This window comes from Bufo bufo, chromosome 2, assembly GCF_905171765.1.
Source record: "Bufo bufo chromosome 2, aBufBuf1.1, whole genome shotgun sequence".
Lineage (NCBI taxonomy): Eukaryota > Metazoa > Chordata > Amphibia > Anura > Bufonidae > Bufo > Bufo bufo.
In genome coordinates, this window is record NC_053390.1 from 483,980,346 (window position 1) to 483,995,459 (window position 15,114).

The following is a 15,114-nucleotide window of genomic DNA, read 5'->3' on the forward strand; positions in this document are numbered from 1 at the left end:
CGTCACGACTAGTATCACTGGCCTGGCCGCGGCTAAGCTCTGTTCCTTTGAATCGAGCTTAGCCCCGCCCAGGCCAGTGTATACAAGGCGGCGGTGCTACTGGAGCGCCGCTGCCTTCTCAAACAGCTGATCGGCGGGGGTCCCGGGTGTCGGACCCCCGCCGATCAGATGCTGATGATCTATCCAGAGGATAGATCAGTTTAAACAAAGAGCAGAACCCCTTTAACATAGGGGGTCATTTATTAAGACGTTTTAATTGCCCGTCTTAACCTGTATATCTAGTGGTGGATCCGACAAAGTTATGAAGAGGCGCTGGCGTAAAACAGGCGTAGACAATGATTGAGACGGGCCTGCCCCCTTCCTAGCCCACTTTTTTTAGACCTGTGGTGAGTGGGGAAAAGTTGCAGACTGCAGTGCAAATAACCTTTGATCCGCAATCTGCATATTTCTGGACAGTAAATGATCCCCATAGCTCCATGTAGTGCTAGGGTTGACAATTAAAAGCATAACTTTGCTTTGCTGAGCTGTTCAACATAGCAGAGAACAATTACTTTTGTTTTGGAATGATTAATATCTCATCAGCAATGTGTGTCAGAATGTTGGTGAATTCCCAAAACAGGCCGATAGTGGCCAGAACAAAAAATCTGTGCTGTAATGAGCCACAATTCTGGCACATGGCACAGGCACAAGAAAACAGGGTCAGACAGCAGCAGGATACAAATGTCCTGCCCTGTCAATCTACCAGGGGAAGGAGAGGCTTTCAGACTAGAGGGACGGAACTCTGGTGCTGATTAAAAAGTGATTTTTCTCCAAGATGCTGAAAAAGCTCTTCAAAGCAAATGTATGCTTTTAATTGTAAACACAAGTGCTACATGGAACCATGTTTGAGTTAATAGAGTACATTTTTTTCCATCAGGCCATTGTTGCAACCGAAGAGTTCCGTCTGTAGAGATTCAATGATAGCCTCAAACGTCACACTAATTAATGCAATGGTCTTCTGTGGACATCTTTATCTAGACCTATCAATAAAACAATAGAGCTGTCATACTGTTATCCCAATTCTACACATACTATTACAATAATTAACTTGCAGATAATATCTTACCCTCACAGCAACAGTAAACTAACAATGGATTACCAATCTGTACAAGAAGTCTTATAATTAATGTAGACTGCTACAAAAAGACAATATTTAAATTTAATTTTCAGTTGTATAGTACTGCTTAAAGCAAAGTCAAATTCTAAAAGCAAAAAAAAAATTTTTTCTACGAATACAGAGTTTAAGAAAATACTCCTTGCTGATGGAAATGTACCTTCAACGCAAGTTTTAAATTTTTCAGTAACGACGTGTAAACCGTGCATCATTCAGCCTGTTTTGTCCAAAGTTTCCACCACCTTGAGGTCCCATTGTAGCGGACATATTTTGGGAATTTTCATTTACGGGAACATTGCTTAAAATAAAAAAAAATAAAAAACAACAACAATTAAAACATGTCAAATACCGTGATATTACAAAATACATGCGTGCAGATAGCACGTATATAAACATTATGGCAGCTTTTCAATCCAAGCGATGTAAAGCTTTTATCCCTGTACTGCCCATGTCACGGACAGTGTTGAGTTGCCCCCTGCAGGTGAAGCCGGCTGCTCTGTTCCTGAGCCGCTGCCATCAGCAGCAAGTGTCAGCTGTATGCTGACACTGCTGTAACTGGTGAGATCAGTGCTGGCACTGATCTCGCCTGTTTAACACCTTAGATGCCGCAGTCAGTAAACAGTGACACCCGAGACATCCATGGGGTTAATAGAGGGAGGGGGCTCCACCCACAACTATCGCACTGCCGCGCTGCGATGGCAGTGGCCCAATGGTTGCCATGGCAACTTGACACCTTGCAAAAACATCCAGTGTTGCCATCTATCAGTGTAAAACTGATGGTATTATACTTTGCAATACTAGAGCAAAGTATAGTACAGCCATCAGTCCCATTTATTCATTTCTAAGAGTTTAAAAAATGAAAAAAAAAAAAAGAGTAAACATAATTGAAATCATCGTCTGCAATGACCTGATCTATAAAATGATCATGGTACTAATCCTGCGTGGTTAACAATGTAAAAAATAAAAATAAAAAACATTACTGTAATTGCCGTTTTTTGCCTCACCTCTCAAAAAAATTTGATAAAAAGTAATCACAAAGTCACATGCATCCCAAAAATTATACTAAATATAAAAAAACTACAGCCCATCCCGCAAAAAAATAAGACCTCATACAACTATGTTGATTGAAAAATAAAAAAAATGTATGGGTCTTAGATTTTGGTGATGCAAACGTGATTTTATGATATTAAAGTGGTAGAACATGAAGAAAAGAAAAAAAAATAATAATAATTTGGTATCGCCATAACCATATCAACCCACAGAATAAAACTATATCAAATATACCAAATGGAGAACCCCATAAAAAATAATAGAAACATAGAAACATAGAATGTGTCGGCAGATAAGAACCATTTGGCCCATCTAGTCTGCCATAATGACAGAATTGCTATTTTTGTCCGCTTCACAACCTAAAAAATGGACTACAAAGCACTCAAAAAGTGTAACTTGTACCAGTAAAAATGCAAATAAATAAATAAATAAAAATGTTTAACCACTTTCCTACCGCCGCACAACTTTCTACTTCGCGGCAGTAGGCTCATATCTGTAACCCGACGTATAAAAGAGACGGGTTACATCGCAATCTGCCAGTGCCGCGGCAGATCGCTGTGACCGCGCTGTCATTAGACAGCTGCGGTCACAGGGAGACGTCTGGAAGCCAGCTGGGGCGGTCTGGCTGTAATCCACGCTTGTAGTTCTATGATACAAGCGTGTATTACATTGAAGAAGCTGAAAGCCAGCAGGAAGTGCTTTTTCTTATGTAAGAGCGCCACCTGCCGGTTTTAAAATGAAATGTCAACCTGCAGGCTGGGAATTAACCTCTTCCTGCTTTGAATGTGGCAGGAAGGGGTTAATTCACTTAAAAAAAAAGTTAATAAAAAATAAATAAATAATATATATATTTTTTTTAAAGATATAGCAATAATTACTTGCATTAGCAATAGTAATTAGACTACCGTACGTACGCACCCAAACATCTTGCCCCTTTTTCGGTAATAAAAATAAAATTAAAAATATATATTTATTATATTTATATATATATTAGTTTAAGCAATAGTATAGTGGAATTTGTATGTGTAAAATCTACAAACGCACACATTTGTTTATTTAAAAAATCTAGGAATTTGTTTTAGCTATATTTTGTATAGCAGGGTTTTTTTTCTGCGTAAAATATAAAACCCCCGAAAACCCTTAAAATGTCAAAATCTTCCCAAGATGAATACCTTAGGCGAATAACAAAAAAAGTCACTTTGAAGAGGCTTGTAACGTTTCGGTGCTGTACAACAGTTTTCTGGCAGCACGGTGCCATAGAACCAGCAATAGAAAAATAGGTTGCCAATCCAAAATGCGCTCCAGTCTTTTAAAGTCTTGTGGCGGGCCCAACCAATAAATAAATAACATAAAAAGCATCCATTTTCAGGGTACAAGCATACGGGAATGGTTTTAGAAATGTTTTGTCTTTAAACCTTTTGTAATATATATATATATATATATTTTATTTATTATATTATATCCATCATCTAATGGCGCAAAAGAAAGGTCTAAGGTGTCCCGAGAAAAATAATATCAAAGACATGTAGGCTGGCTCAGAAATTAATCAGTTATTTGCAGTTAGATAGACCCATCAACTGCATCAACCCGCAAAATAAAACTATCATATCAAATATACCACATGGAGAAATCCATAAAAAAATAAAACACTGACAGATTTTGCAATATTAGCCCACTCTAACCTAAAAAAATTAAAAAGTGATCAAAAAAAGTCATATGTACACACAAATGGTATCATTAAAAACTACAGCCTGTACCGCAAAAAATTAGCCCTCACATAGCTCAGTCAACAAAAAAACTAAAAAAGTTATGGCTTTTAAAATCTATTTCAGTAAATTCCATGTTAGAGAATTCCTTTTAAATTCTGCAGTTTCCTCACAGCAGTTTACGACCACATATGGGGCGTTGCCGTATTCAGGAGAAAATGGGTAACAAATTAAGGGGTGCATTTTCTTCTGTTATCCTTTATTAGGGCTCTTTCACACTTGCGTTCTTGTCTTCCGGCATAGAGTTCCGTCGTCGGGGCTCTATGCCGGAAGAATCCTGATCAGGATTATCCTAATGCATTCTGAATGGAGAGAAATCCGTTCAGGATGCATCAGGATGTCTTCAGTTCCGGAACGGAACGTTTTTTGGCCGGAGAAAATACCGCAGCATGCTGCGCTTTTTGCTCCGGCCAAAAATCCGGAACACTTGCCGCAAGGCCGGATCCGGAATTAATGCCCATTGAAAGGCATTGATCCGGATCCGGCCTTAAGCTAAACGTCGTTTCGGCGCATTGCCGCATCCGACATTTAGCTTTTTCAGAGTGGTTACCATGGCTGCCGGGACGCTAAAGTCCTGGCAGCCATGGTAAAGTGTAGTGGGGAGCGGGGAGCAGTGTACTTACCGTCCGTGCGGCTCCCCGGGCGCTCCAGAGTGACGTCAGGGCGCCCCAAGCTCATGGATCATGTGATCACATGGATCACGTCATCCATGCGCATGGGGCGCTCTGACGTCATTCTGGAGCGCCCGGGGAGCCGCACGGACGGTAAGTATACTGCTCCCCCGCTCCCCACTACTACTATGGCAACCAGGACTTTAATAGCGTCCTGGGTGCCATAGTAACACTGAACGCATTTGGAAGACGGTTCCGTCTTCAAATGCTTTCAGTACACTTGCGTTTTTCCGGATCCGGCGTGTAATTCCGGCAAGTGGAGTACACGCCGGATCCGGACAACGCAAGTGTGAAAGAGGCCTTAAAGTAAAAAATTTGGGCTTAAGCGAGTTTTTCTTGTAAAAAACTTAATTTTTCATTTTTACATCCAAGTGTTTCTAAATATTATGATCTGCCCGTGGGGTCAAAGTGGTCAGTACACTACTGTTGCAACGGGTATAGAATTTTTGATACCCAATCGATATGATACAGGGATTTACTATTCTGTGATACTAGGCTGTGCTATTGCACATCCTAGTATCAGTTAGAGAACACGTCACACGCCGCTCTCAGCAGCACAGTGGAGGAGGGAGTCCCTCCCCCCCCACTGTAACATGGCTGCCACTGCAACCGATGAGGAGTTAGTACTGAGGAGGAGGGGAGGGACTGTGGCCACTGTGCCACGAATGAATAAAATTTACCGCTGAATACAAATGCAGGCGGCGGGTGCCTGCAGTATCACATTCCTGGCACCCAGCCTCGATGACAGGGCGCCGCGATCCGCCAAACTGTAGCAATTAACCCCTCAGGTGCCACACCTGAGAGGTTAATTGCCACAGTTCGGTGGATCGCCCTGGTCTATCATTGAGGACGGGTATTTAATACTGCCGGCACCCACAGCCTACGGCCTCTTTCACACGACCGTATGGCTTTTTCAGTGTTTTGCGGTCCGTTTTTCACGGATCCGTTGTTCCGTTTTTTTGTTTCCGATGGGTTTCCGTTCCGTTATTTTTTTCCGTATGGCATATACAGGATACAGTAATTACATAAAAAAAATTGAGCTGGGCATAAAATTTTCAATAGATGCTTCTGCAAAAACAGAACAGATAAGGAAGACATACGGATGTATTTCCGTATGTGCTCCGTTTTTTTTTGCAGACCCATTGACTGGAGCCACGGAACGTGATTTGCGGGCAATAATAGGACATGTTCTATCTGTCAACAGAACGGAAATACGGAAATAGAATGCATACGGAGTACATTCCTTTTTTTTGCGGAACCATTGAAATGAATGGTTCCATATACAGAGCGTATACGGAACGCAAAAAACGGCCCGTAAACTGAAAAGAAAACCGGTCGTGTGAAAGAGGCCTACATTTGTATTTATGGGTAAATTATATATATTCACCCTAATAAAGCTCTATTAGGGTGAATAGGACAAGGATCGTTGCCCCTAAGTAGTTATTAAATAAAAATGCCAAAATATTAAAAGTTTAAATCACCCCCTTTCCCAATTTTACATGTAAAAACTAATAAATATATATATATCGCTACAACTGAAAAAATCCAAACTATTAAAATATAAAAAAATAGCTACTATTGCTATGAACGCCGTGACAAAAAAAAAAATACGTTCCATAAAATGCGGAATGGAAATGGTTTTCTTTGCGTTTTATTTTTTTTGATTTGATTTCGATACCATTAAAAACTATTGCAATACTCAATAACATTGAGTATTGCAATAGTTTTTGATGGTATCGGAATCGAATCCAAATTTTGTTATCTTGACAACCCTACAGTACACCCCTCAATAAATTCGGTGTAGTTTCCAAAATGGGGTCACTTTTTGGGGGTTTATACTGTAGGGATTCCTTAGTTTGCCTTCAAATATGACACAACACCCGAATATTATTCCAGCAAAATCTGCTCTCCAAAAACCGTATGTTGCTCCTTTCTTTCTGAGACTTGCTGTGTGCCCATACAGTTGTTTACAGACATAAGGCCTCATGCACACGAACGTATTTTGTTTCCGTGTCCGCTCCGTTTTTTTTGTTGCGGATAGGATGCGGACCCATTAATTTCAATGGGTCCGCAAAAAATGCGGACAGCACACCATGTGCTATCCGTATCCGTTCCGTGGCCCCGCAAAAAACATGTCCTATTCTTGTCCGTTTTGCAGACAAGGATAGGCATTGTTACAATGGATCCGTAAAAAAAAAAAAAGGATGCCATAAGAACGAAAAACACATACGGTCGTGTGCATGTAGCCTAAATGGGATATTTTTGTAAACTGCAGAATCAGGGTAATAAATATTGAGGTTTGTTTTGCTGTTAACCCTTGCTGTTTTATAGGAAAAGTTTGATTAAAATTAAAAATCCAAAACAAAAACTGAACAATGTAAATTTCGCCTCCATTTTCCTTTAATTATTGTGGAACACCTAAGGGTTAACAGTTTGTAAAACCAGTTTTGAATAGTTTGAGGGGTGTTTTATAGGAATTCCAATTTAGAAAATTGCTATTTTTTTTCTAAATTTTGGGTAAATTTTGTATTTTTTATAATATTAAGGTTAAACATATGGACCCAAATTTATCCATAACATCAAGTACGAGATGTCACGAGAAAACAGTCCCAGAATCGCTTGGATAAGTAAAAGCATTCCAAAGTTATTAGCATATAAAAGGACACGTCAGATTTGAAACATTAGGCCTTGTCACAAAGGTAAAAAATTGTTTGGTCTTCAAAGGGTTAATGAGTAGAGATGACCAAATTTCATATTTTGATATTCGTTCATGCTTCGTTTACTGGTAAAAGGTGAATTGCGTTATGGATTCAGTTACCACGGACCATAATGCAATTCTATGACGGAATGCCTTTAGAGGCATTCCGTTATTCATTAAGTCTATGGGCTGCAAAAAGCATCCGAGCCGTTTCCATTATGCAGGGGAGTCCTCTCCTGCATTTAGTCATAGAATTGTGTTATGGTCCGTGGTAACGGAATCCATAACGCAATTCCCCTTTTACCAGTAAACGAAGCGTGAACAAATTTCATAACCTGAAATTCGCTCATCATTAATAAGCACAAGTCTGGATTTTATCTATTAAAAAAAACTGCAGACATTTTGTTTTTGGAATAAGGTCCACCAGTTTCATCATAGCATGTTAGTTTTTTACTGTGAAACTAAAAGAAACAAATAAATGATAAATAGCTCTTAATTTTGACTTATATTGCTATTTTGTATTCACATCTGTGCAAAATTTGTTTCAGTTACAGTCCAAATTCTACATTTAACATTCATGTAGATCTAAACACTATGGATATCCGCTTACCTATGAATTTCTCCTCTGTTCATATGTCCTTGCCCAGTGGGAGGTGGTATGCCACGATCTACTTGTGACAATGAAAATAAAAAACAATGTTTTATAGGTCCAAAAGAGAAAAATCCACTGCCACAAAAGTACAGTCTGTTGACCAAGATTTATCCTAAGATAACTAAGTGTGCGGTTTATTCCATACTAGCTGAAGGACCCGGCTTCGCACCGGTATATTTAATCATTTAATTTAATGTTTGTGTGTGTCGTTAAAAGATAGACAGTATCCACTATAACAGTTACATCTACAGTACCCCGCCCCCTTAACAGTGACTTCTACAGCACCCACCCCTTAACATTGACTATAGGTTACAGTCCCCGTAACTGTGATCTCCACCATTCCCTGCCCCCTTAACAGAGACCTCCACAGCGACTGCCCCTTTAACAGTGACTGCCACAGTACCCTGCTCCCTTAACAGTTATCTCCACTGTACCCCGCTCCCTTAACGGTGATCTCCACTGTACCCCGCTCCCTTTACAGTGAACTCACAGTACCCCGTTGCCTTAACAGTGACCTCACAGTACCCCACTGCCCCTTTAATAGTGGCATTGACAGTCCCCTCCTCCCTTAACAATGACCTCCACAGCAGCCCGCCCCCTTAACAGTGGCCTCTAATGCAATCTGACTCTTAACACTGACCACCATAGCGGACGGCCCCCTTAACTGTGACCTCCACAGCAGACTGCCCCTAGGGTAGCCAGTCCAATTTTAGGCCAGACAGTCCGGCTTTCAGACTCCCTGTCCTCCATCCGGCGCAAGGCCTGGACGGACACAGGAATGTCCCCCCATCGGCTGCGGAGTGGGAGGGAGTATTGCCTAACTGGGTCGAGAGCATTGCTTAGCGCGGCTTGGGGGAAGGGTTTTTCAGTCCGTCTTTTGAGGGTAGCCTGAATGGCCACCCTACCTGCCCCCCTTGACTGTGACCTCAACAGCACTCCGCTCCCTTAACAGTGTCATCCACAGCGCCCTGCACCTTTAAAGCTGACCTACCGCAGTGAATAAAAATGGCTGGGTTGTTATAGAAACCTGGTTTAAAACTGTGTGTATGTGGAGACTAAGGGCCTGCGAGCTTCTACTGGTTAATAAGGGACATGTAACCGTGTGTATGGCAGGCTTCTATTGGTTAATCGATTTTTGGGGGAATATCTCAGGAATGGTACGTGCTAGAGAGCTAAGACCCGGACTAATACCTTCTCGGACACCTGATGTACCTGTGTGATTGTAAGTGCGACGGTGCAAATTCCTTTAGCGTACATACACACATACTCTCAGCTTTATATATTAGACTGTCAATCTTACCAGATCTTGAAGGATAAGTATTCATCTTACGTCCATGATCTCCCCAATCCCGACCATCCCTAAAGTAAAAACATTTAGCATTTTTAAAATTGTAATAACTAGCTTATTGAGAGCATCTGCCATCACTACGGACATGTCTGTTTTTTATAAATACTTGAATTTCCTCTGTCCATATTCAGAGAAACAAAAACATGCATAGGTCAACTGGCTCTTTACAATGAGTTTAGCAATAACTACACACAATTAGTAATTTTGAGAAATCAATGCTCGTTTATTGCACATTTCTAGCCAAGACACTGAAGCTCCTCGGAATGAGACCGTCTGTCATGCAAATTTCTGGGAAACACTCCCCAATCATGTGTGATGACTTGCGTTGAGGCAATATTTATCACACCATGTATTAAAAGAAAATTTTACAATGCATTATATATATATATATATATATATATATATATATATATATAGAATGTGTCGGCAGATGAGAACCATTTGGCCTATCTAGTCTGCCCAATATACTAAATACTATGGATAGCCCCTGGCCCTATCTTATATGAAGGATGGCCTTATGCCTATCCCATGCATGCTTAAACTCCTCCACTGTATTTGCAGCTGCCACTTCTGCAGGAAGGCTATTCCATGCATCCACTACTCTCTCAGTAAAGTAATACTTCCTGATATTACTTTTAAACCTTTGCCCCTCTAATTTAAAACTATGTCCTCTTGTAGCAGTTTTTCTTCTTTTAAATATTCTTTCCTCTTTTACCTTGTTGATTCCCTTTATGTATTTAAAAGTTTCTATCATATCCCCTCTGTCTCGTCTTTCTTCCAAGCTATACATGTTAAGGTCCTTTAATCTTTCCTGGTAAGTTTTATCCTGCAATCCATGTACTAGTTTAGTAGCTCTTCTCTGAACTCTCTCCAAAGTATCAATATCCTTCTGGAGATATGGTCTCCAGTACTGAGCACAATACTCCAAATGAGGTCTCACTAGTGCTCTGTAGAGCGGCATGAGCACCTCCCTCTTTCTATTGGTAATTCCTTTTGCTATACACCCAAGCATTCTGCTAGCATTTCCTGCTGCTCTGTGACATTATCTGCCTACCTTTAAGTCTTCTGAAATAATGATCCCTAAATCCCTTTCCTCAGATACTGAGGTTAGGACTCAGTATACATATATATGTATGTTATAGTCACAATCACATGAAAACATTAAAAAACAAATGTTTCTAGTCCCTTAAGGCTACTTTCAAACCTCCAGTTTGAATTCTTGTAGGCTGTTCCAGAAGAGAACAACCTGCTGGAATTCTCAGGAACCAATGCTGGCCCCATTAATTATAATGGGGTCCAGTGGAGATACGTACTGGCATGGCTATAACAGGGGGGCTGCCTGAGTGAAATTGTGGGTATGTGAGCTGAACCTGGACAACCCCTTTAAGAGGTCACATTTACTGAAATCAACAGCTATGTCAATGAAAAACATTTTAAAAGAGCAAGTCACATGTTAACATAGGACCCTACTTTGATATATATACAGTACAGACCAAAAGTTTGGACACACCTTCTCATTCAAAGAGTTTTCTTTATTTTCATGACTATGAAGGCATCAAAACTATGAATTAACACATGTGGAATTATATACATAACAAACAAGTGTGAAACAACTGAAAATATGTCATATTCTAGGTTCTTCAAAGTAGCCACCTTTTGCTTTGATTACTGCTTTGCACACTCTTGGCATTCTCTTGATGAGCTTCAAGAGGTAGTCACCTGAAATGGTCTTCCAACAGTCTTGAAGGAGTTCCCAGAGATGCTTAGCACTTGTTGGCCCTTTTGCCTTCACTCTGCAGTCCAGCTCTCCCCAAACCATCTCGATTGGGTTCAGGTCCGGTGACTGTGGAGGCCAGGTCATCTGGCGCAGCACCCCATCACTCTCCTTCATGGTCAAATAGCCCTTACTTTCAAAGTTTTACCAATTTTTCGGCTGACTGACTGACCTTCATTTCTTAAAGTAATGATGGCCACTCGTTTTTCTTTACTTAACTGCTTTTTTCTTGCCATAATACAAATTCTAACAGTCTATTCAGTAGGACTATCAGCTGTGTATCCACCTGACTTCTCCTCAACGCAACTGATGGTCCCAACCCCATTTATAAGGCAAGAAATCCCACTTATTAAACCTGACAGGACACACCTGTGAAGTGAAAACCATTTCAGGGGACTACCTCTTGAAGCTCATCAAGAGAATGCCAAGAGTGTGCAAAGCAGTAATCAAAGCAAAAGGTGGCTACTTTGAAGAACCTAGAATATGACATATTTTCAGTTGTTTCACACTTGTTTGTTATGTATATAATTCCACATGTGTTAATTCATAGTTTTGATGCCTTCAGTGTGAATCTACAATTTTCATAGTCATGAAAATAAAGAAAACTCTTTGAATGAGAAGGTGTGTCCAAACTTTTGGTCTGTACTGTATATATATATATATATGTATATATATATATATATATATATATATATATATATTTTTTTTTTTTACAGTTTTTGCTTGAATTTCTTTTGCAGGATGTCAGAATAGCCTCCCAAAGCTGCTGTTTTGAAGTGAACTGCCTCCCACCTTCATAGATATTTTGCTTGATGATACTCCAAAGGTTATCAATAGGGTTGAGGTCAGGGGAGGATGGTGGCCACACCATGAGTTTCTCTCCTTTTATGCCCATAGTAGCCAATTAACCAAAAGTATTCTTTGCAGCATGAGATGGTCATGCATGAAGATTAATTTGCTACAGAAGGCACGGTTCATCTTTTTGTACCATGGAAGAAAGTGGTCAGTCAGAAACGCTATATACACTCACCTAAAGAATTATTAGGAACACCATACTAATACGGTGTTGGACCCCCAGAACTGCCTTAATTCTACGTGGCATTGATTCAACAAGGTGCTGATCGCATTCTTTAGAAATGTTGGCCCATATTGATAAGATAGCATCTTGCAGTTGATGGAGATTTGAGGGATGCACATCCAGGGCACGAAGCTCCCGTTCCACCACATCCCAAAGATGCTCTATTGGGTTGAGATCTGGTGACTGTGGGGGCCATTTTAGTACAGTGAACTCATTGTCATGTTCAAGAAACCAATTTGAAATGATTCGAGCTTTGTGACATGGTGCATTATCCTGCTGGAAGTAGCCATCAGAGGATGGATACATGTTCTCATTCTGTTTACGCCAAATTCAGACTCTACCATTTGAATGTCTCAACAGAAATCGAGACTCATCAGACCAGGCAACATTTTTCCAGTCTTCAACAGTCCAATTTTGGTGAGCTCGTGCAAATTGTGGCCTCTTTTTCCTATTTGTAGTGGAGATGAGTGGTACCCGGTGGGGGTCTTCTGCTGTTGTAGCCCATCCGCCTCAAGGTTGTGCGTGTTGTGGCTTCACAAATGCTTTGCTGCATACCTCGATTGTAACGAGTGGTTACTTCAGTCAACGTTGCTCTTCTATCAGCTTGAATCAGTCGGCCCATTCTCCTCTGACTTCTAGCATCCACAAGGCATTTTTGCCCACAGGACTGCCGCATACTGGATGTTTTTCCCTTTTCACACCATTCTTTGTAAACCCTAGAAATGGTTGTGCGTGAAAATCCCAGTAACTGAGCAGATTGTGAAATACTCAGACCGGCCCGTCTGGCACCAACAACCATGCCACGCTCAAAATTGCTTAAATCACCTTTCTTTCCCATTCTGACATTCAGTTTGGAGTTCAGGAGATTGTCTTGACCAGGACCACCCCCCTAAATGGATTGAAGCAACTGCCATGTGATTGGTTGCTCACATGATAGTTGTCCTCTCATGCGTAATTCTTTTTGATTTGAGGAGGAGGATATGGTATTTTGAGTGCTGCGTTTTTTATCCATCATGGATCTGTTTTTACAGGCCGAACAGAAGCCGCACCACACAAAGTTATTTTTAGTGGACTTCTTGGTTTCTTATTTTAGACATCCTCGTACTATTTTATTCCGTACAGTAGGTGCCCTTTTAAAAATGAAAGGTGGTTTATTTGGGATCAAAGGACCAATAACCTCGTCATTCTTCAATACTCTCCAGTTCTTCCTAATTACCTGCTTAATCTCAGGACATGATGCTGTATACATCGTTTTAAATGCCCACTTGAATCTTTCAGTGTTTTTCTCTCTAGCTGTTTTTATTCCGATATTATTTTCGCCAATTTCCCTTCTTTGATCTTGAAGTACCTCCTCATTGTAACCCTTTTCTTTAAACCTTTCAAGAATGATATTACTCTGTGTCTCATAGTCAGCCTGATGGGAGCAATTCCTTTTTATGCGTTGGAACTGACTCTTGGGGACCCCCTGTAACCATGGGCGATAATGACAGCTGGTAGCATCAATATAGCCATTCCTGTCTGTGGGTTTGAAGAAGGTTTTGGTTGTCAGACGTTGGTTGGTGATGGATATTTTCAAATCTAGGAAATTAACCCTGATTTTACTACTCTCTTACATAAATTTGATGTTCCATTGATTATTGTTGATGTACTGGATAAACACCATTAGAGAGGACTCGTCACCTTTCCAGATACACAGACAATCATCGATTTATCTTCTCCAAAGAACCAACATCCCTCCTGCTCCTATTTTTTGTATAATTGGGGTGATAAAAATTTTTTCCCACTAAGACATAAAAAGATTGGCGAAACTGGGTGCGAATTTCGCACCCATCGCCACACCAGACATCTGTAAATAAAATGAGTCACTATACCAATTGCCATACCCTCATCATTGTCCATGAAATATCTTACTGCCTCCAATCCCTTATCGTTAGGAATTATGGTGTAGAGTGATGAAACATCCGCTGTCATCAGATGTACATCCTCTGTCACCGTATCAACCTCATTTAGGATCTGCAGGACATGACCTGTGTCTTTGAGGTAGGATGGCGCAGTTGGCACGTACTTCTGAAGAAATATGTCTACATACTCTGAGATCCTGCTGGTAATAGATCCGATCCCAGAGACAATGGGTCTCCTTGGTGGATTTACTGGATCCTTGTGGACTTTAGGCAAATAGTAAATGAAGGGTGTAATTGGATGAGTATTATGGAGATAATCAAATTCTTTTTTGTTCAAGACTCCTTTTTTTAAACCTCTATCAAGTAATATTTTTAGTTCTTTTTTATATTCGTTGATTGGGTCCTTTTTTAAAAACTTTATAAGTTACCTTGTCACCTAGAATTCGTGCCATTTCTTTTTGATAACACTCCTTATTAAGAACAACTATCCCCCCCCCCCCTTATCCGCAGGTTTTATTATTATACTGGTGTTATTCTCTAAATCCCTTAAAGCATTTTTCTCTTTCCGACTGAGGTTGTTTTTTATATTTTTATTGTCTTTGATCCCTTCTACTCCTTTTATTACTCTTTTCTTAAAGGCCTCAATACATTCGTTGGTAGAATTTCGATTTATTTTTTAGGGAGGTATGCGGTTGTTGATCTGTTAGCCCAACTTCTATTATTGGTTTGGACATCATGTATTTAAAGATGTTGAGTTTCCTTTTATAACGATGCATGTCCAAATAAACTTCAAATTTGTTACCCTTATGTGTAGGGGTAAATTTTAGGCCTTTATTGAGAACGCTTTTTTCTTCTTCTTTTAACTCATAGGAACTCAGATTATATATCCCTATTTGCTCGCTCTCCCTTTCTTGGCCTGTGGACTTGCATTTTCTTTTTCCTCCTCTCTTTCCTCTATGGGTCTTTTTTTCTTCCCCGGAGTGTTTTCCAACTCTCCTCCTTTTGTGTGTTGTCTATTGATTG

At 40.3% G+C, this 15,114-nt stretch overlaps 1 protein-coding gene across 1 annotated transcript in view; it reads right to left on the reverse strand.

The window, feature by feature from the left end:
• Positions 1-421: 421 nt before the first annotated feature.
• LOC120989572 (scaffold attachment factor B2-like) overlaps positions 422-15,114 on the reverse strand; it is a 392,913-nt gene continuing 378,220 nt past the window's right edge. Inside the window, exons 12-14 of the mRNA XM_040417765.1 lie at positions 9,291-9,349; positions 7,949-8,009; positions 422-1,451 (exon numbers count right to left, since the gene is read on the reverse strand). Coding sequence (XP_040273699.1) covers positions 1,337-1,451; positions 7,949-8,009; positions 9,291-9,349 — 235 coding nt within the window. The 3' untranslated portion in view covers positions 422-1,336. The remainder of the gene's footprint in view (positions 1,452-7,948; positions 8,010-9,290; positions 9,350-15,114) is intronic.